Raw genomic sequence first — 23041 nt, 5'->3', positions numbered from 1 at the left:
TACTCAACCAATACTGTTTATACCACATATTGATTTGGATATGACTATTTATTATATTATAGGTATTTTTAAGAAGAAATGAACGACAAATTCTTTATTTTGTCCAAGTTAAAAGTCACTCATGAATAATAGTTGTCCCTTTTAATCTTTATCATTTTTGTGAGGATTAGTAGGGATATCTTTTCTTCATGAGTAAATGTTACAACTTGGACAAGATAAGAAATTTGTCATCCATTTTTATTCCTTGAAAATGGCTTCAATACAGTGAATAATCCAAGCCTATCCTTTCTTCAAAAAGGCCTAAGGAATTGCAAATACATCGAGAGAGTTACAAGGTTGTCTTGCTTTTAAGAAGCACTTTAAGCCCTCACCTATGTTCACATAGGGGTGAGCAAAGCAAGCTAATTTGAATTCTAGAGAGATCAAATCTAGGGGTAGTCTCGAGACTGCTTAGAAGTTCGAAGAAGCGCTTGTGAGGTCCTCCAAAAACTACCCAATGACCTAGGCAGGTGGTGGAAGAGAAATGACCACCACCATGGTTGTGCAACATAAGCTTTGGACCAAGAATAAATATCTAATTTCAGATTAAGAGGAACACAGAAAAGCTTTGGACCAAGAATAAATATCTAATTTCAGATTAAGAGGAACACAGAAAATACCACCATGACTATGTTATTGTTGGACCTTCTTTTCAAAGAAGAAGAAAGACCCTCTCTCCATTCCCCATGTGTCAAAGGAGAAGAAATAGTGTATTACTCAACCAATAATGTTTATACAACATATTTGACAGTGTTATTATTTTTTTTTTTAAAGTGACTATAAATTCATACGACCTCTGAAAAATATTTCGTAAAGTGCTACGAATTCGTAGTCACTTGAACTTTCATCTTATACCATCAAATCACTAAAATACTAAAGCAAAAATTATGATATTTATGTTTGTTTTTGAGAAAAAGATATTTTTGTTTGTTATATATTAAATAATAAACCTAATTAAAATGATAAGCCCAAATTCTTAATACAAGTGTTGTAGTTTTTTTTTTTGAAGTCTAAGTAGATATTTAGTTATATAATAGATAATAAATTTACTTAAATCCACTTAGGCCTGTAAGAGCATTCTAGGCACATAGTGGGCATATGCAAAAGAAAATAAATGTCATTTATTGAATAATAAATAAAAAATCAATGGACAAAATTAAGCATGTGTATAGGGTCAAAGGAAGTGCGGAAATCACCCTATTGACTACTCACTACTTGGAAATATCATTTATAAATATGTCATACATGTCTTCGTAATGAATATATCTTGTAATTATAATTCCCAGTTTATTTCTTCCTTACCTTTTTTTTTAATAGAGCAATATCATTTAAACTAAGAGGTGGAAAACTTGGGTGAAGCCTCACAATGTGCATCCATAATAATTTGATATTGAACTCGCCATTTACATGAATTAAAGCTATACAAGTAAAAAGAAATATCACAAAACTGTAATATTAAATGATATTTATTCGTTACCAAACGTAGTTTTTGATATCTTGTGGCAACCCAACCCAACCCACTTCAACCTAACCCAACCCAATCTAATCCGCAACTTGAAAAGGTTCACCAGGATTTGACAAAGCCCATTTTCTTGATTGAGGTGATTCTAGTTACTAAAAACCCATGCATTGCTAGGGGTGTAACTCGAGCGGGTTGGGCGGGTTGCAAGGTCAATCCAATCCTAACCCAACTTTTACGATTCGGGTTCGGGTTCGGATTCAGGTTTGGGTTGGGTTTATTCGGGTTCATTTGGGCTCGGATTTAATTGGGTTCGAGTTTACTTGGGTTGGGTTCTGGTTGCCCAACTTTTTCAAGTTTAATCTTATAACAATTTCGTTTCCAAGAATTCCTAAAAAAAATTAAGCCAAGTAGCATCAAAGCTAGCTAACTTTACTTTCATAAATCCATCTACTATAAAGCTTTAGGATTTAAAGACTACAAATATGAGTTGACTAATCAAAGCCTCTTATTCCCTAAAAGCTTAAGTAATTATAAAGGGTAATTTATTAAAAAAATATTAGAAAACACGTTGGTTTTTGGACTTGACTCACTTAGGTGTAGTATGAGCATTAATTGATACGGGTTACAATCTGGTTAGATTGAGTTTGGTTAGTTGAGTTGGGTTGGGTTGGGATGGATGGGCAAATGATCAACCCAACTCAACTCAATCAATGAATGGATTGAAATTGGGTTGGATTCGGGCAGGTTATAACTAAAAAAAAATTACTTATTTGGGTTTAAAGTCGGATTAGACATGAAGGGATGCAGATTGGCCTAACTCAAGTTGCCTGACTGGAACCTGGGTCAGCCTTAAGGAACTCCACCTATATCTCAACACTGAACCGAACCGCCATTATTACTATCTCCTCCTGCAGTGGGGCGGCAAACATAAAACCTTCCAATTGGCTGCACAGAAATTCTGCAGTTTTGTCCCTTTCAACGAAGGAAGCGAATGGGATAGGCTGAAACTGCATTAACTCAAATGTAGCCGGACGCAACTCAAAATATATTCAAAAGACTTGCAGTTTGAAAGGTCGTCTTATTACATCATTCATGAGTGAGTGAGCCTCAGTCTGAGTCTGGCATCCACCTTTCCCCAACTGCATCTTTTTTGTGCAATTACTATGGATTTCAGAAGTGGATAGCAGTTAGGAGATTTATGATTTCTAATTAAAGCTTCAAAGCTATGAGCAGCAACAGGTCCTGCATGTCTTGGGGCCTCTCCTTTTGCTGCGTGGCATCACCAAAATACATATACCAAATTCAACTGTGTAGGGCATGCACATGAATGGTCGGATGTGCGATCAGTGATTCAACTGTTAACAATTTCATTATATATACTAAACGCTGGTGGAAATAGAAAATTTCATATATGCGCATGATTAGAAATTTGACTCTTTGCATGTAAATAGTCATTGTGTGTCACAAATGAATCCGTTTGATCAAAAGACATGCATTATGTACGTGAGAATTGCTATTCAGACTCTTTCAAAAGTAAAGTTTTCAAACACACAAAACTAATTACATTGCTGATATATTGTCAAGTGTCGGTGAACCCTACTAAAGTACAAAATACACTTGTACTAGTATTTCTATGTCACAGCTTAAACTTATTATAATACGTTGAATTGTAAATATTACAGGTGTCAACAAGTCCCTCTCAAACGTATTTATGAGAGAGTCTGAATATCGTTTTTCATAGTTATGACAAGGCAACGGTTTGGGTTTTATTTGTGCACATGGTCAACCTCAACTAAAGGTTGACCCATTCCAGTTGTTGACTTTACACTATTCTCCCTTTGGCTAGATGGCTCCCTCGTGACGATTCTTCATGCGGATTAAAAGAATATGTTGGAAAAATCTCGTTCAAAAAATAAAAAAATGTTGGAAAAATGAGTGGGAATCTCTCCACCAAACTGCCCTAACCATTGATTCAGTACATGATGGTTTATTGAAGTTCCACAAGTCAACTTTCGGTACCACAGAAATCTCACAAAGAACATATACCCTAAAGAATAAGTGCAACACAAATAAAGAGCTTCACTTTCTGTGTGGAACCAATATATACTAATATATATATACATATATATATATATACACACACACGCACACAGATAATATGCTGATAAGGGAACACAAATATCCAAAACCTAGTATTTCTTATGTGGCAAAGGAACATTTGGAAAGCCAACAATCCAATTGCTCACAAAAAAGAAGATGCAGATGCTGCTGAGATGAAAAGTTTGATCATAAGAATTGCAGTAAAGTGATGGCAGAGAAGATGGTGCCAAACAAAACCCTTTTCGCAAGGTACGTTGCTTATTCGAAAAATTACAATTTTGATTTTCTGTGACAAGTTTATGTAATCAGCTAGAGAACCAGATTTTACATCTTTACAGTCCTCATCACCCAGAAAAGTGCACAACCAAGTTCCTCCTCAGGAACTTCCTGAAGCTTAATTGGTATTTTACAGAGGTGATTAGGGAAAAAACGAAGAAAAAAATGTCGAACAAGGAAGGAAATGCCTGACTTTTCCGGGATTTTCTCTGTATTTTTATCTGTTTATCTTTTATTTTCTCTACTTATACACATGATCTCCATATTCTTCCTTCTAGGGAGATAACAATGACAGAAACATCATCATGGTACCGCCTTCGATCCCCTTGTGGTATTTGGAGAAGGTCGTGGAAGTCCATTCCTGAGATTCATGTAAACCAAGCTCACTGTATTAGGGTTCTGCAATGAATTAAACATTTTTATTGGAACGATGTTTTCTCTAATTTTGATTACAACTTACCGGCCTTTTTTGCAGCACGAAACAGCACTTCCTCAACCAGATGCTGCGCCGGATCTCCTTCAGGTTGCAATGTGATGAAAAGTTCAACTTCGGAAACAGCTTCTTCGTTGGTAAAGTATTGATACAATCCATCAGAGGATAATATCAAAAACCTGTCTTTGGGACCTAATCTGTGGTGGTGGAGAGACGGAGAACAAGTGATGTACGGGGAAGTCCCTATGTAGTCGATTTGGAACGCCTCTAGAAGTGCATTGTTCCATTTAGGCTGCACGCAGACAGACAAATATCGATATCAGCAAGCGAACAATCTTGTCATGAAACACTAAATCTAAACGAAGAGATCCTTCAATGTGCAAAAATTGGCATTCAGTAATATATTCTGTCCTCCATCTGTTGCATCTAAAATCTCAATAGTTCATAATTTGCAGCCCAAATCTTTTTCTATTTGTTCTAGCAATGATACTTCAAGTGATTTCTAATCTTTCTCTAACTTATCCGTGCAGCTGAAGGTTACGAATCAGAATGGCTGTAATATCCGAATGCTTCTATTATCGATATACAAGCACAAATATTTGAGATGTAATGGACTACTAAATGAAAGAATGCTAACAAATAGGCTGTAGAGCAGCAACTAGTGTAGAATGTAACAATACCTGTTTGAGAAAACCTGCACCGAATGCCCGAGTGACCTTCAACGAGCCCTTGACACGGTCATTCATCACAGCGCAAGCATCCTCGGGGTGTTCATTTCGGATTCTCTGAACTTCCTGAAGAAAATGCAGCATACAAAAACATGAATCGAACCTCTCAAAACTAACAACCAAAACAGAAACACAAGAAACAACGCAAAAAAAGAAACACAACACACCTCTTCTTCACTTGTGCTGTGATCCGTGGTCAGCTGAAAAGCAGTCAAATTGGGAATCGCATTGCCTCTCTCGCCATCACATCCTTCCATATCATTCAAAGTTTCCTCATTAATCCTCTCCAAATCCTGCCTAATCTTCCCTAACCAATAATCGGGTTCCGCCTTGTGCGCCAAAACCACCCGACTATCGCCCACATTCATCACATAAACATCCTCACCCTTCATCAGCATTACAAGAACACAAGAACCCATCAGAGCCAATTCAGGATTTTCCAAAAGCATCCTATCAGCAACTTCCAAATAGGCCTCCTCTGTTTTTCTCAAGGCTTCAGACAGAGCTTTCAAAACATCCGAGTGATTCGCACTTGAAGCTCCGGTGGACGATCCATCGGAACCCAAAAACTTACTGAGCTGTTCCTTTAACCTCCGATCAAGCTCTACTCTCTCTCTATCCCACTCACACCTCCACCTCCTCTGACTATCCTCCCATTTCCTCCCCGTGCCGCGGTACTTTGTTTTCAAATTCCTCCCTTCTTTTCTCCTCGAATTCGAATCTAAATTCCCCTCCCCACTTGCACAAGGATAATTCTCTTGCTCATCCACCACCGGATTCCTTCCCAAATCACCATCACTCTCCGAATTCGAATCTTCGGAGCGAACAGGGGAGGTTGCAGGGGCGGCAATGGCACCCGATTCCGCCTTCTCATCCCACAACAACCCTTTAAGCTCCTTGTTCACAGCCGTGTACAAGTTAGACATCAAGTAATCCGGCGCATCGGGGCCGTTAAATCCGTCGTAAATCCCGACGAAAACCCACCCGTCCTCCTCCGAAACGACTACGTGCACCCGATCTTCACCTGCCTTTCCCTGCGCCCACTGAAGATTCTGACTCGCCAACGACTCGTCGTCTTCCAAACTCCCCTCGCTACTGAAATTCACGCTGCTAACGGTCAAATTCTCGTTGTGATTAATCTTCTCCTGTCCGCCGCCGACAACCCAATCCTCCTTGACCGAAACGACGCGGCTTTTTATCGGCATAGCGATGGCGTTCTGACCCCGATACATCGTCTTCGATATCGCTCGCCGTAATACCTGAATAAGCTTGCCCTTCCCGGATCTCGATTTAAACCCGAGACCGCCGATCGAGAAGCTCCGAGGCAACTGCTCGGAGTAACCCTTTTCCATAGGACCCGAGAAGATGCCCCGATCGAGTGGACCGGACATGAACCCGCGCTCGATCGGACCCGATAGGAACCCTCTTTCCAAAGGACCCGACCCGGGAATCCCAGCGCCCGAAATCGGACCCGAGTTGATCAGATTTCTCGGGATGGGCTGCAGTGGAATCGAAGCGAAAGAGGTGGAGCTCTCGAAAGCGGCAGCACGATCGATGCTGTTGTAGGAGTAGAGATCGATTAGGGAGGTGGATAGAGGGGTGGAGGTATTGGCGCTGACGGAAGCGCCGGAGATGGTTCTGAAGGTGGTTGCTTCTTCGGAGTGGACTTTGGAGGATGCGAGCCAAGCTGGGTCGGGTCGGACATAGCAGAAGGAGTGGCCGAGTCCCTCGTCGTATTGGTTCGATTCTAAAACTGACTCGTCGTGTCTGCCGTGACGGCGGCCTTCCTTGACGCCGGTGAAGCACCCGCTCACTTTCCCGAAGCCGTTCCCCATAATCCGATCGAACCCAAATGAAAAAATTAAAAATTGAAGTGAAAGATTATCAAGCTTTAGCTTTTGGTTTAGCTCTCATGGCCGATTGAGAGAGAGAGAGAGAGAGAGAGAGAGAGAGAGAGATGAAGCTGAGAAGAAGAAGGGGGAGAGGCGTTGACTTTGAGGGTTGGATTTTTGAAATGGGAAAATAAAAAAGACTTTGTGATAAATATTTGAATAGTGCTTTTGAGTAAACTCGTTACTCGTCGGTTTTAAGTCTTGAGATTAATTTTTGCTTCTCTTTAACTAGGAGGATGTCTTTGACGAGCGTGGATCAACGCGCGGTTGGGAGTGGAGGATATTTGCCCGGCTCGGTGGGCCCGGGAAGAGGGAGACGTGGTTGATTTTTGTTGAGTGGAGGCTCTCTCACGCGCTCGTGAGAAGCGTTGACATGACGTGGGGGAAATGCTTTACCGCATCCAAAAGTCAAATAGCCAAGGCCAACAAGTAGGCTTGGAAAAGCGTGCCGCCAGCACCGTTGGATCGGGACGAGGGGAATGAGGAGACGCGTCGGATCCGAAGCACGTGGGAAGCGATTATTGCGTGGGGGATTTCTTTTGTCAACTCGAGTACGCTGTCCGCAGCTCACAGTGTTTTTTTTTTTCGTCGTCTTCGTCGTCAAAACAGCTCACACACAGTGTTGAGTGCTTGATTTTTTTATTTTGGTTTGTTTTCTTAAAAATAGTATTGATAATTGTTGATGAGAAAAATGAATAAGTTCGATAAAAAATAATAATATTTATTTATTCAAATGATGAGTATACTTTCTTACTTAAAATTATTCGTTGTCGATTTCTAAAATTTGGTGTTTATAATCAGAATCGTTTATATTATAAATCACTCAATAAAGATTGTTTCTGCAAAAAATAAAAAATTTAGTTATGGAAGTGTATAAAAACATATGAATGAAATTGGTAAAAGCATTATAAACCGTCTATGTATTTGCTATAATAGATTGACTAAACGATCTTAGTTTTAATTCATTTTTTTGCAGAGATTATCTTTATAGAGTGATTCACAATATGAACAGTTATATTCATAAGTATGAAGTTTTCTTATTTGAACACGAAGAGTTTTGAATACAAGTAGAATGTAGTTTTTTCCGAATGAATTGGCGATTCAATCCAATCGAAAGAAAAATGTTTTGCACATACATTATAAACAATGATTATCTTTCAGAAGCAAATCAACGATTAAATTTGGAGGTTCTTTGAACTAAACAATCTTTCCAATTTGGTATTTTATTTTGATTTGTTTGAGCTACCATCTTTTGTTTTTATTGGGGGAAGTTTTTAGTTAGATTTGGATTATTAAATTTGGTGAGGTGGGGTGGTTGAAGATTAGTAGATTACTAATTATGTTATGTAAACGAGTAATGTGGGAGTTTAAAAAGGGGGTTGACCAATGTGGACTTGTCTTTTTGTTGACTTTTAATTGTATTTGAATATTAAATATTGATGGAAGGAGGGAGAGGGAGGTAGGTGATGATGTTAATACCAGACGTTACATGTACAAACCCATTAGTGCTAAGCCAGTTTTTAAACAAGGAAGTCACATTTTATTTAGGGGTGTGATATCCACATACCCTATTTTACTTTTCACACATTTTTTTAATTTTCAGTTGTCGGATCGGATGAATTAAAGAAGATTAATGAACATAAATTATCAAGGGTGTGTAAGAAGTAAAATGGAGTGTGTGGATAGCACACCCCTTTATTTATTTATTTATCTTGTGGGTTTGTAACTGACTCGACCAATTACTTTCTACACCAACTAACTAGCTTTTAATTTAATTGTTTTAGGATATTTAGTTAGATGTGTAGTTCGATGCCAAATTTTTATGTGTAGTTTGTCTTGCCTAATTCTTCGCTCTTATTGTAGATGTGTTTCGTTCCAATTTTCTCTACTTTTATTGAAATTTTTATGTGCAATCTTTAAGGAGAGCGGCATGGATAAAACTTGGAGGATCATCAAACCAAATAAAATTTAGATTATGCACTAAGACTAACTTGGTTATTCTATGTGCCACAACATTAGCGCTATGTCAGGCATGAATTATACGAGACTTGAGAGAAAGATCTCAAACTAGCTTTCACTCACCAATAATTGGGTTGTGCGATGAAGAGTCTTGCTTAACGTTGCCAATAGAATGAACAAGTTGAAGAGAATCACGTTCGGGGATAACCTGATCATAAGACGATATATATTTGTGATAAGTACGATGTCTAATTATAAATTATTTATTGTGATGTCGTAACTCTGTTTCTTAAGTGGGCTATCTCTCTATGAAAGTTGTGTACATTTTATTTTTGAATAAAAATGAAGTTGGGCGAAATAATGAAAATACAAATCTCAATTGCTAAAACAATCACTTTTCAAAATTTTGTCAGTATATCGTCAATATTTAAATGCTATTTTGTCGTTAGTTAATTCTAATCGTTTTAGTTTCAACCAAATGTTTCTGCTAAAAAAAACCCAAGTTGTAAAGAAGTATCACAATTGAGTTTGGATTACTTTTGCAGGTTTTGAAGATACACAATTTTAGACATTGAAAGAAGACTTTACAGTTGTTGAAGCACACAAGGGGTTGGAACTTGGAAGAGTTCAAAGAGCTGGTCTAATTTGTTGGTTTCAAAAGAAGGATTTTGGCAAAAGAGGCGATCGTATAGGACAGATTTGGGGCAAGGATGTGCATGTTTGTGCCGATGCCAGTAAGACTTGACCATCTAGACAACTAAATATGTCAAAATTGCCTCCAATTTAGACACATGAAATTGTCAAATATGCTTGGATTTTACCACGACTGTAAAACTTGTATGAAACCTAAAGGCTAGCTCCACCTTGATTCACACTAAATTTGGAGGGTGAAGTGTTAACTTGGTTTTATTTTGATCTAGAGGTGCAAGCTTTCCAATTGGAAACCAAAAGACCTTTGTTTATATATATATACAAGACAATATCCTAACTAAATTACTTTAATTTACAGGAAGGAAGATTCGAATTTGAGTGCACATACTATTGGCCTAACATCAAAAGACAAAAGAAAGTGAGGTTAGTTCAAGCAAGAATTATATGGATTTTACGGTAAAGATGAAGTTAAAGTCAATGTAAATGATGTTTTGGAAGGTAAAAACAAGGTGGTTGAAGAGATTGAAGAAGACAAAAGAAAAATTACTATAAGTCAAGTTAAGACGAGGAATTATTTCTGGTCATTTATATATTTTGTTCGTATTACAATTATAAAAAGAGAATTCTTTTTAAAAAGTTAAGTTTTACCATAAAATTAAGGAATGTGCTATTCACACACTTATTTTTATCTCTCACACACCCTTGTTGATCTTTTGTCATTGATCTTCTTCAATTCATTTGATCTGACGACCGAAAATTAAGAGAAGTGTGTGGGAAGTAAAAATGAATGAGTGGATAACACTACCTAAAATCAACAATATGAGAAATTGTCTAACACCTAATCACATACAAGGTTCGTTATTTCCCCAATTTGAAACTCGTACCCAACATTTTAGCAATTTGGAATGAGTGCAGGACTATTTTGGAGTATAGTTTGCCTACAATTGTATACTCAAAATCGTTTGTGGATTGGTTGCCTTCTGAGTGGTTGCTTCCCACGCTCGAGAAAGATTGAACATTTTTTTTTAAATGAAGTTTGGAGAAAACATCTTATTCAAAACATTCATTTCAATCCTACTAGTCAAATCTCTATGTCAAATTGAATCTTGATTTTTCAAACTTATATTTGGCATTGACAAAAATTCGAAAAACGCGAAAATGTCTAATCGTATTTAGCGTGAGAAGAAAAATATGGAAGACATTAACCTAATTTAACATTTGAGAGGAATTCAAATGCAGAGTTGACACATGATCCAGAGAAAATCATGCACAACCATCAATCAATGAAATCTTCAATTCAGTCACGAAAATAACAATCGGCACTAGTACATATTAGTTGAAAAATTGACATAACACAACGAAGGTATACCAAATACACGCTTAAAACAACTCAAATGTAGCAAGACTATAAAATACAGATGAGCGATCGCCGTTGTCTACTATGGGGTAGACATTGACATCGAGGTAGAAATCACCACCAAACTAAGGGCTGATTTGATATTGTTGTGCTTTGAAAAAAAACTGATTCTGCTGTGCTGTGAGAATAAGCTTATTTTTGTTGCTTCACGTTTTCAATTTTTTTCAACCAAAACTGTGAAAATAAGCTGTTTTTAAGTGTTTACCAAACATATTTTTGAGCTCAGCTTTTTTTTATACCCACTTTTTATAAAAGTACATCAGTACTAGATACAACGCACAATTATAACACAATCAATCCAAATGGAAACTTGAAAACATGGTTGACATCAACCCAAAAAATGGATTTGACAAAAAAAAAAACACAAAAAATGGGGATAAAAAACCCTAGCTCGAGACAATTTTCTCAAGTTATAACATGTAGATTCGTTAGTAATATTGATAATAAAGTAAATAAATTTATCTTTTAACTGTATTATAAAATGTGAATTAACTCTACCCCGTGACAATATTTTAGTGTCATGAAAATAGTATTTTCGCAACCACAATTGAAAATCATGAGGCAAAGGTAATTATTTTTTAGCTGAATGATTGCATCCGACACTTGAGAAAAATAAAGATTTATTTGGGAATATTATATGCCTTAATCAAGCATTCAAAAGTTTATATTAAGAGGGTAAGTAGGCATCAACCTAGGTTATTAATATTATTCATTAAACAATAGAAATCCCATTCCAAGAAATATTAAGGAGACTTTCTTAAAAGTGAGACTCTCTATGAATTCTCTGTCATCTCATATTTTGAAATAATATTTTATAATATTTATACAAAAATTGACGTTAAATTATAAAATGACAGAGAATTCATCGAAAATCTTCTTAATATTTCTCATCCCATCAATTGCCACTTTCTTAATTCTATCCCATTCATGAAATAATTCAAGCCCATCATCATTCCAATATAGCAAGTGGAGTAACCTGCCTAAGCCACCACCACCATCGCCCATATACATATGCACATCCATTTGCTTCACTCCTTGACCCACCCACTATTTCCAAACTTTTGTCTATTTTATCAGCACCCTGAACCTTTTATCATAAACTAATCCTACCTAACATATAATCAAATAGGCCTTAATTTATGTGCAAATCTGCATATTAAACTAAACCACACACTCAATTATTCACATATTATCTTATTAAGTTATTTACTAGTTAGGGGATGAACGCGTATATATATGGGGCCAAGTTTCTGTGAAATTCGTATTCCATAGTGTAACCTTATTAAGTGTTATTTCAACCATTGATTTAAATATGGGGTGTGTTGATAAACTTTGTAGGCTAAAGCATGTTCCATCACTAATATCACCGATGTTATCCCAACTTAACCACACCTATTACTATGTGTTGAGTTTTATCATAAAAAGTCTCGGTGATATTAGGGATGGAAATTCACACATTAATTATGTATTATTTTGTCATATGACTGATGTGGGATCCTATTCTCCAACAGGTGTTTTAACACTACCATTGTAAAATTTAATCTTAACCATGTGAGACTTTGTGAATAAGTGAATTTTTATTCTGCAAACTTTTGTTTACTTATTATTTTGTTAGTAAAATATCCACCGATATTGTGGAAAAGATTTCACAATCTTGGACTCAAATCTTCAAATGTAATTTATGCAGAATTCTAATAAAATGTCATGTAATGAATCCATATAAAGTTGAATAGCTTAATATTTGAACAATGACTTGCATGCATTTCCAAATTAATTTTTTGGGGAGCACAATTAGTGTGGCCTTTAAACAACTCTACAAGAAATAAAAGAAAGATAATGGCATGATCCATTGACTCATCAACTTGGAGATAAAAATAATCATGCTATGGATCTTTAAATCATTTTTGGTTATTATATTGCCAAATAATATATGGTAAAAGAAGATGCATCCAATGGGTTTCAACTTTTTTTTTCTTTTGGTTTGTTTCAGTTTGATGGGTTTTACTTACCATAGTGATTTTCACATTTGCACTTCTCCGTTTGTTTATATTCGTTGATTGTCCTCTGACTTATCCAATCATACGGTTAGAAGACAGAAGTAAGAGAATAAGAGCAGTGCATAAATCACTTCTCTTTACCATTACCTTCTCAATCCTTTTGAAAGTTTGCTGCCACCATCATATGTCTACTGGGAGCAGTTGTCCCCACTCAACTCTTTTAGCGATGGAAAATTGCCCCAACTAAAAATAAGAATTATCTTCTTACGTTCTATACTTATCCTATCCTCTCACCCTTCCTAGTCATGTAAACTAATAGTTTACAATCTTAACTTTCTAATCATGTAGTTGGATGATAAGTTGTTTACATTGTATCGAATTTTAAACTTAATTTCATCGTTAAAAAATGCTTCCACTAATAACTTGTGGCTCTGTCCATGGCTGCCACCATGTTTGTTGACCAATGGATTCCAAATGCTATACACTTCAGCTAAACCTTTGTTTAAGTAAATAAGGAGAACCCAATAATGTGCATGTCATGACATCTTTAGTAATCAAACTGTCTTTTTTGTTCTTGATCTTTCTTTCCCTTAATTATTAAAAAAAAAAAACAACTGTAAGACTTTGTTTAAACCCAATAAGATATAACTTAAATGGCTTGATCATGGTGCCTTTCAACTGGGAATAAATTATGTATTTTAAGGTTACCTAATTTGAGAAATAAAAAGGGATCCCTTTAAAAAGTGCCAAAGATCAATTATGATTCATGAATGTTGTTTGACAATTTCTATCATGTAAGGCAGCACACCAGTCAATCAAATTATAAATTAATGAAAAGAGGACTAAAACAACTAATCTTATTTCTTGACTTTAATTACAAGGTCTCCTTTTTCCAAATGCACATAGACAAAACTTGAACCTTAAAAAATCTTGTTAATTAAGATTATTAATTCAACCTGCACAAAGAATGTTGATTTTGTTGCAAAATCAAGGAAACTTGATTAGCAAGGAAAATAGGGAGGGAAAATGAGAGATTTTCTCTGGCAACTATTTCACAGTTTTAGCACTGCTTCATCTGGTCTGTCAATACTTAAACGTGTTTAAAAAGTGCATATCCGCTTAATAAAAACTTTGTCACATGGTGAAATAGTTGCAAGAGTGAATCTCGGATAGAAAAAATATTATATACTTTGTGCTAGACAGATTTTAATTTTAGGAGTCTACCAAAAGAGATTTAAATGAACATAAATGCCAACCATAGAGCAAACACAATCTAAAGAGTTAGACTGAAAAGGAATTCATAGCTTAGGCACCATGGTCACTGTCATTAGGTTAAGCTCCTCCTCCACCACCACCACCACCACCATTGCCCACCACTAATATTTACAACCAGCAGTACATATTAACATTGTTGTCACCATCCTGTGCCATCCACATCTTGGTCCTAAATTTGGCAATTTTGACAGGACGGTTTGGCTGAGACTTCACCAACATTGAGTCTATTGTTTCCTTTGTTTACCCCTTCCTCAAATTTGGGGATAATTTCTTTATTTTTAAGTAATGGTACACAAATCACTAGTGAATCGTTTCGAAAATCATACACTTCAATCGTCGTAACCACTATATTTCCTAAATCAATCTACATGAGCTAGTTAATTTGACTCTTACGATTCAAAAGAATTTTATGGTTTTTCATTTTGCTTCACTAGGCAATGACGAGATTCAATACATAATTACATAATTGTTAGGGCTATTATTTGCACTCAAATTTAACTTGGTGTACTTGCGTACGAGCAACGCCACGGTTTGTAGGGCATTCGTCATTTCCAAAATGCTAGTCACATTTACGACTATTTGGTTTTGACTTCAAATGAGGAAATATGTGAATGGATGTTATAATCATTTGCAGTAATCACGCGCTGGACTTTACATCAATTGTGTTGATCAATCTTTTTTTTTTCTTTTCATTTTTTTTCACAAATCCAGTTTCCACATGGAAAGAAGAATGATCATATGTTGTTTGTATATATCATTAATGTGAATTCTATATATATTTCAACATGAACGCACTGTGGGGAACGAATTCTATAGAAGCATAGAATTATTCTGGTCATCCTGCAATAAAAAAATATAGACAAGTTGTCACACTAATGTGGTTTGAGCCAAAAAGTCTTTGATGTCTATGTTAGATTTAGTAGATGGAATGAATGTGCATACTTTAGTTTCTTGGCGTAGGAACAGTTACCTCTTCATGGCGGATGGTCGTAGCCTTACATAGTGGCAAGTTTGAGCTTGAAGGTGATTCATTAGGGCACGTGTAGCATTCTGATGATTGCCTTGTTTAAGATCTTTTATCTTGCCCATGAAGTCATTAGTCTGATTTTAGTGAGACGTGACGAAGTGCATTAGTTAAGTGTCTCATTTAGGCCTTCTCCAACCATGAGCTAAAACTCAAATTTACACTTCTATTCCCCCCCCCCCCCCCGCCCCAAAAAACTCAACCCAACACAATGTTAAAATGTGGCCTAAAACCTCTAAAACCTAAAACTCAAATGGAAGCCAAATTTAGCCCATAATTAGTGGGATTTGCCCACTATATATGTATATTTTATTTAGTTTTATATTTATAAATTCATTGAATCCAACGGTTAAGATCTAATTTGATGAAATTTAACGGCTAAAGTAATTAAAAAAAATCTTTCATTTGTTTCATATTTTTTCATAATGTTTAACGAGTTTCATGGTGTCGGTTATTGATTTTTCAGTATTTGTCAGAATCTAAATATTTTAAGGTTAAAATGTTCATAAAATTAAATTAGGATAGTCTACATATTTTTTTATTTTAAAAAGGTTACTTTAAGAGAAAAAAAAATTAGTCTAAATTCATTCTTTAATAATCTGGGGCTAAAATTTTAGGCCAGAAGAGTTGGAGCAGAAAAACTGTTTTTGGGTTAAAACCTAAATTTTTTTGGCTAAAAATTTTAGGTTTAAGGTCAAGGGTTGGAGATGGTCTTAGGGAGACCTCGTAACCACATCGAATATCGTGGCATATGACTGAGCCATGGTTATATGAATTGTTATCTCGTTTGTTGATCCTATTGAAAATATTCCTTATTCAGCCTTATTGGGCTAATTTCTCTATGAGACCTTACTAGGCCAAGGGAAGGATTTGAGTTTTGCTAGCCGTGTCAGACTATTAGTAGAAAAGTAAAGCTAGGTAGATTAGAGTTTCAGCATTTAAGTAATAATCCAATTATCAATGTTCATATTTTCTCCCCCAAGCTAGTTTATCGAGGCCATTGGAAACTCAAGAGTGGACTTGGATTCTCGCGAGTATTTGAAGGCCATCTTTCGTCCGCTAAGGCTTCTTATGTTAATGTTAAATCATCAATAGGCAGTAATTTCTTATTACCACAAGAAACTTTACTTATTTGAAGATATCATTTTGACAACAAATTTCCTGTTAAATCTTAAAGACCAACATATATTTCAAGACTCCTCTATAGCAGGCATACATGACCAGGCCCAATACTTGATGGTTAGGCTAGCCATGCAGCGTTATAGGCTCAATTATGTTTGCCAGCCCAACTCCTCCTGCTGGCTTGCCAATGCCATGCATGCAAAGACTTTAACGACCACATTGTGTCTCCTCCGTTCAACGACTCCAGCGCTCGCTCCGCGCTCCTGAAACCTTCCACTAGAGCTCCAACTCCGGCATATACATGGAGGGTCCTTCTATGTTTATTAAGCTCGAAGGGTTGAGCAAAAGATGGCTTCAGAAATCAATGTTAAAATCCTTGAGAAGGAAACCATTATACCAATCCTCTCCAACTCCTCCCCACCTTAGAAATCTGACCCTCTCTTTTTATGACCACTTTGAGCCTGATATTTATGTCCCACTACTTCTCTTCTATCCCAAAAAAACTAGGGTTCATGATATTATTGATCACCATTCTTTGTTTTCTGAGAGATCCAACTTTCTAAAAACATAATTATCTGAAGCCCTCACTCGCTTCTACCCCTTTGCAGGAGAGTTTCAAAAAATTGATTCAATCTGTTGCGATGATCATGGGTTGGATTTCTTGTAGCCCAAGTCAACTGTCCCGTATGGAAGATTTTGGAGAAACCAGATGTTGGGGTCTTAGAACAGCTGCTTCCTACTGAGAAAGAATCCACACTATCAGACACAGTGTCTCTTGTACTAATCCAGGCCAACTTCTTTGAATGTGGTTGGTTGGCAATTGGCGTAAGCTTTTGCCATAAGATCTCCGATGCTTTTACGATAAGCAAACTCGTTGACCTTGGCTGCAGTTGCCCTTGTCTCGGCCAGCTCTACTACTGATCATAACGTCGTGCTCTTTTCCCACCTCTATATTTCTTCAACTCGAACCAATTTGCACTGCCACCCAGTGTCTACATAAAGGTGTATGACAAGGAGACTTGCGAATCGCGATTGATGCCTCCAAGATTTCTGCTCTCAAGTCTAAAGCTACCAATACCACTCCAAACCGGACCCGCGTTGAAGTAGTGTCAGTGCTCATTTGGAAATGCATAATTCAAGCATCAAGATCAAATACGAGTTTTATAAAGCCATCGATTTTGTGTCCAGTTGTGAACATGAGAAAGAGAGATCGGGGCAGGCCTTGGCCGAAACATCGTGGGGAATTATGCATGGACCTTTGCAGCAATGACAGTGCATCGAAAGTGATGAGGTACAACTTGAGAGCTTGGTTGCTAAACTCACGAAAGGGATTGAGGAATATAAAAAAAGTACGCTAATGAAGTTATTGGTAACGATGTAATTGAAACTATCAGCGTTCGTGTCGCATTCAAGAATACTATTCTGTTGATGGTACGAGATGATAGACTATAATTATGACTCCTGATTTATTGTGATTTCTAATTGATTTTCTTGTAAATAAAATCCCTTAGATTAGCCTTCCTTTTATGTATTTCTTGTATAGAAAGTATACATGTAAATCAAGGCTTTGTAATCCTACATAATGATTGAGAATCAATCCTCAAACCATGGAGGAATTCAGCCACATACCTTTGCTGGCCTCCTCTACGTTTTTTGTTGCAGTGAGGACCTGCTGCCTATTGTTCCTTATAATCCTAGTTCACTTCAGTTGGAATAAACAGTGCAAAAAAGATCATTGATGCTTTTTTTAATAAAGAAGGATTATGCGAGGTTAACTCTTCGTCAATGAAAAAAGATTGTACACTCAGCGAGTTCAATTATAGTTTGCACAATTGCCCTTGGCTTTCCAGTATTGCTACGTACTGACCTCCAATTTTGGCCGGAGGGTTTGGCTGAGATTTCACCAACATTGAGTCCATTGTTTTCCTCTTCCTCTTCTTCAAATTTGGGGAAAACACTCTTCGTTTTTAAATTTTTAAGCATAGAAGATAAATTTGTAACGAATCGCCTTCAAAATCATATGCTTCAATCATTATAACCACTCTATTTTCTGAAGCAATCCGCATGTTCTTTTTAACCCAACTCTCACAAATTAAAAGGATTTTGTGGAGGAAAGATGGTAAGAGAGATGTAGAAGTAATGTATGTACATTTGTCTGAATAATGTTATGTATATACAACGAAAGGTGCACTACATGAAAACTAAAAACCAAAAACTATTAGAACTATTTGAATAGTTTCAAGATTCTATTGTCATCCTCTCATAACCGTTCTTTGTCTTCCCCTTATATTTTCTTTACACACAAAACGTGAAAACTAAAACTAAAAAGTTATCAAAACGAGCCTTGCATTTAAGCAAATGATAGCAGGGTAAGGAGAATCTAACACAGGATTTTGGATGCAAGGGTTAATAGTGTGACATATTCATGTCTGAAATTCGAATTTACTAAACTATAGTAGTAATACTATTTTAACTTGAGTTCATGTTATGCTTTATTGCTGCCTCATTTATGTCCCCGAATCAATGCAAGAGAAACAAGGTACTTTAATATAAGATCTCGAATGTATAGATGAATGTTTTTAACCACTACAACCCTTGTTGAGCTATCGAATGCTTAGAGCTTCATCTCAGTCACCTTCTTTTATGTAGGGTTTGAATTGTAGCCTCAATTTTTTTTATAACCTAAACAACTCATTTTTTGCCAATTAGTACTACAACTTAGTATTATTCATTTTTATATGTAAATAAGGTCTGAGATTTGAATTTCGTTGATGATGAGTTTGATACCAATTCATTCTTTCTTTGTTTTAGTATTATCGTTGTATAAAAGAAAATAAAAACAAACAACTCATTCTTTTGGATCAAACACGTGTTCACAAATGAAAGCTCAATATCATCACTTCCAAATTAAATTAAAAACTGCATCACTGATTCAGTTGAATGGATGAGTTTGGATCATATTACAAAAGTTTCAAAAGTCTTCAAACGAACCACATAATCTGTTGTAAAGTTAATATATTGTTTCAGTGACATCATTGATAATATTTTTTGTTGTCATATATTCAAATAATACATTAAAGGTGTGTTTGTTTACCTTCATTAAGTTTTACAAGACTAGACTACACTAAAACTTGGTGAAATCTTATGTTTGTTACCGGGAGGGATTAGGTTTGATGAGATTAGCTTTCACTCGCATGGACTACAAGCCTCGCTAGCCGGCCTTAGCGAGTCCTCTCAAAACCTATGGGATTGCTAAGACCGTGCTCTCTCTCGTCCTTATACGCTCAACTCCTTTCTTTCTCGCATCGTCTGATCGACTCCTCTATCGCGTCCGCATCTGCTTAACCCCTTCAGCGTCAGCCATCACTCTTCGCCTGTTATGATCCTGTATCTCGATCACAATTAGTGATGTAATAGCAGACAAAATATGAGTATTAAGGAATGATTAGTTATTGCCACCTGACAATTTGTTTTAGTGGAAACTTATATATAAGCTCATGTTTTGGATGTAAAAGTCAGATTAGAATTTTACAAAAGAAATCAATACAAAAAATATTAGAGCTCCGCTCATTCGTCTTCCTTCCCTCTTCCTCTCTATCCTCTGTGTTACTTGCAAGTTGATTAAGGGCCTAGAGGTTTAGATCTTATCAATGGTATCATCTTTCTCGAATCCTGGTTTCCCTCCTGTGCATACCCGCCAAACCGCTGCTCCTCATTTTTCTTCCCTGGAAGATCATGTTGCTTCCTTGGAGGCTATGATGGCCTCGTTACCTTCCCTCATTAACGCTGCTATCGAAAAGGTCTTCACAACCAAGCTTCCTGCCTATTTCGACAAATTTTGTAGAGAGATGAGCTCTCGAAGCACCAGGAAGGCATCTCTGCCCCTCTTGCCACTGATCATCATGTTTCTCCTGTGATTGAGCCTATCCAGTTACCTTAGAGCCCAATCTGTGCTAGAGGAGCCCAATCGCAACTTATTCCGGCGGCAATCCAAAGCTCTACCGCTGCTTTCATCCTCACCGTTGTTGCGAGCACTGGCAACTTCAGTTGTTAAGCCACCCTCGAACGACTCCGTTGCAACCACAGTTTTGCTGCTTGGTTGGAAGAATGTAATTCATGATTCGGTGATGACCACAACGCCATTACTATTTTCAATTTCAGCATCCTTTAGCACTGAATCAGCCCATGCTCATAGTCACAAACCTGTTTTGAGCACCAAGGAAGCTACAACAATGACGCATGTTCTGGGTTTCCCCCTCAGGAATGCAAGAGCTACTCAATATGTAGGTATCTCTCATGCAAACACCATGAAACGTCGCCATGAGGTATTAAGATCTTTGATTTACAAGTTTAAAAATCGAAAAGCCATGTGGCATTGGCTTTTCCATAGTTTCCTTGCGTGTTATATTAATGGCAAGGTAGTAATGAATGATGCTTATTTGACTGAGATAAATGGTTGGGTCGACATGTATGAGGTTGGCAAGTTTGTGATGGTTTTGAATTCAGAGAAAGTATTTGATGAAATAGCTAAGAGACAAAGCGAGGATGCTACAGGAAACCTTTTCGATCGAATGACCTCTCTTTTTCGTAACATGGTTGTATGCCCTCAGTTTTGCATAATTATAGGTGAATTCTGGAATGGATGGGATCTGGGAGGGGATTAGCTAAAATTCTAGGGGTGATGCTCTGTTCCAAGCACCAGGAGAACCATTGTGACAAGTACCCTTAATTTTTGATCCCACAGCTACACTTTATTAATCATGCAATGCATTTTACTTGTCTACTACAAGTGATGCAATATAAGGAAGCTACATTGTTTGATGAAATGCCGAAGAGAAAGTGTGAGGATATTAGGGGCACTTATTTTGAATTCATATTCTTTCTCAAGGATCATCGGGAAATCACTTTTGGTGCCTTGGCTATCGATCTACATGTTGATTTCTCTGTGTTGTTCCCCAGTAACCTTAACTTTCAGCCAGTATGGGATCCCAGAGACGCATTGGTTCAAGATGTAAAGCTAATGCTCTATCTTCCGTGCAAGGAGGGCAAACGCATGGGTAAAAAACAATCATGCTTTTGTTCAAGGCAATATGGTGGTGACTGGCATCATGCAACTATGCCATCACTAGTCTCTTGGGTTGTAGTTAGGAGGGTTGGGACATAGGAACCACCCCATGCCTATCAGTACAAATTATAGAATGTTCAAAGCCTTTTGCACTTGTTAGCAGTGTCTCGTAACATAAGAGGGGCATTGCTTTATGACATTAAGCGGTACAAAACGATAGCCTTAGTTGTGCAACTTGGTTGTCTTGTCATCCAGCTCCCCTGTTCTAACTTCAATTTGGAAACAAATAATGAAGAAAACTAGTCCAAATAGCACAATGGAGCTAATGTTACTGTAGCTTATTAGTTTCTTGAGTTAGTGCTAGAATACCCAACTCCAACCCAAGCTAAGGTTGCAGATGTTTTTGAAGCTGTTCGACAATATGCATTCAATATTATCAGAGGTATTTCCATTGTTGAATCCTTATTTGATGCCTTCAGCCAACAATGGTTTAGTGTGAAGCTTATATATGCATTTTGCTGCTTGTTAATTTTTATCCTTGGAATTGTTGGGATGCACTATGTGGTTAATTTGGTGGAAGACTCAAAAGAACCTATAAAATCGATGGCTGCCATTAATAAGATCCAAACCTCTAGGCTCTTTGGTGTAGTGGTACTTAAGTCTTTGGGATCCTCCCACCTATTGAACTAGTCATTTGAGTTAAGCTCTTCCCTTGGGCTTGAGCACCTAACATTGGTATCAGAGCCTAGGTTCCTGACCCTACAGAGGGGGTGACCTGGAAATGGTTACCTTAACAGGACGACCAAAGGGTGAGCCGTCGTTAAGAGTGAAAGCCGCTAGAGTAAGGATCATTGTGGGCGTTGGGCCCCGACTTTTAGGAGGGGGAGACTTGGAAAAGGCTACCTTAACGGGACGACCAAAGGGTGCACTGCCGTTAAGAGTGAAAGCTACCAGAGTAAGGGTTATTGTAGGTGTTGGGTCTTCCGAATGATGGTGTGATGTTATGATCCCAAATCGGCTACACCAGAAATGGTGTAGTGGTACTTAAGTCCTTGGGGTCTTCCCATCTATTAGACTAATCTTTTGGGTTCGGCTTGAGTACCTAACACTGCCGCGTCGTCGTCTGATCGACTCCTTTCTCGCGTCCCTATCTGCTTGACCCCTTCGGCCTCAGCCACCACTCCCCGACCAGTCGGCCGATCGACTCCTCTCGTGTTCTCATCCTACTCGACGACCTTGCCAGACCATCCCACCGACCACTAAAACTCAAGTCACAGAGAATTGTTGATGTTTACGAAATCATAGATTTTGTATTTCACAGATGTGGAAGTCCCCAATTTTTTATTCTCTTGCCGCTTGATTTTGGTTTTGCTCTTTGGTACTTGCTCTAACCCTCACAAGATTTGCAATTTCTGCTAATGGTGATTGGAATTGTGTTGTTGTCTTGGAATTCAGTTTTTTTTTTTTAACCAATTTATCTGTGAATTTGGTGTTATAATTTGTGTAAATTGCTGCTATAGTGTTGTGGGCGTTTAGCAATTTCTGCAATTTTTTTAGCAAAATGGGTATATTTCGATTTCTATTTTTGCAATTTCGTTTAC

At 37.2% G+C, this 23041-nt stretch overlaps 1 protein-coding gene across 1 annotated transcript; it reads right to left on the bottom strand.

Annotated features, from left to right (window-relative positions):
* Positions 1-3825: 3825 nt before the first annotated feature.
* LOC103447711 (probable protein phosphatase 2C 4) lies at positions 3826-7131 on the bottom strand. Its single transcript, XM_008386901.4, has 4 exons — positions 5206-7131; positions 4991-5104; positions 4338-4602; positions 3826-4238 (listed from the first exon to the last, which is right to left on the bottom strand). The coding sequence occupies exons 1-4, from the start codon at positions 6871-6873 to the stop codon at positions 4123-4125; spliced, it is 2163 nt and encodes a 720-aa protein (XP_008385123.1). The 5' UTR covers positions 6874-7131; the 3' UTR covers positions 3826-4122.
* Between the last annotated feature and the right edge of the window lie 15910 nt (positions 7132-23041).

Source organism: Malus domestica, chromosome 11 (assembly GCF_042453785.1).
Source record: "Malus domestica chromosome 11, GDT2T_hap1".
NCBI lineage: Eukaryota > Viridiplantae > Streptophyta > Magnoliopsida > Rosales > Rosaceae > Malus > Malus domestica.
The sequence above is the reverse complement of the archived record's forward strand: the minus strand, read 5'-3'. Positions and strand labels throughout refer to the sequence as shown.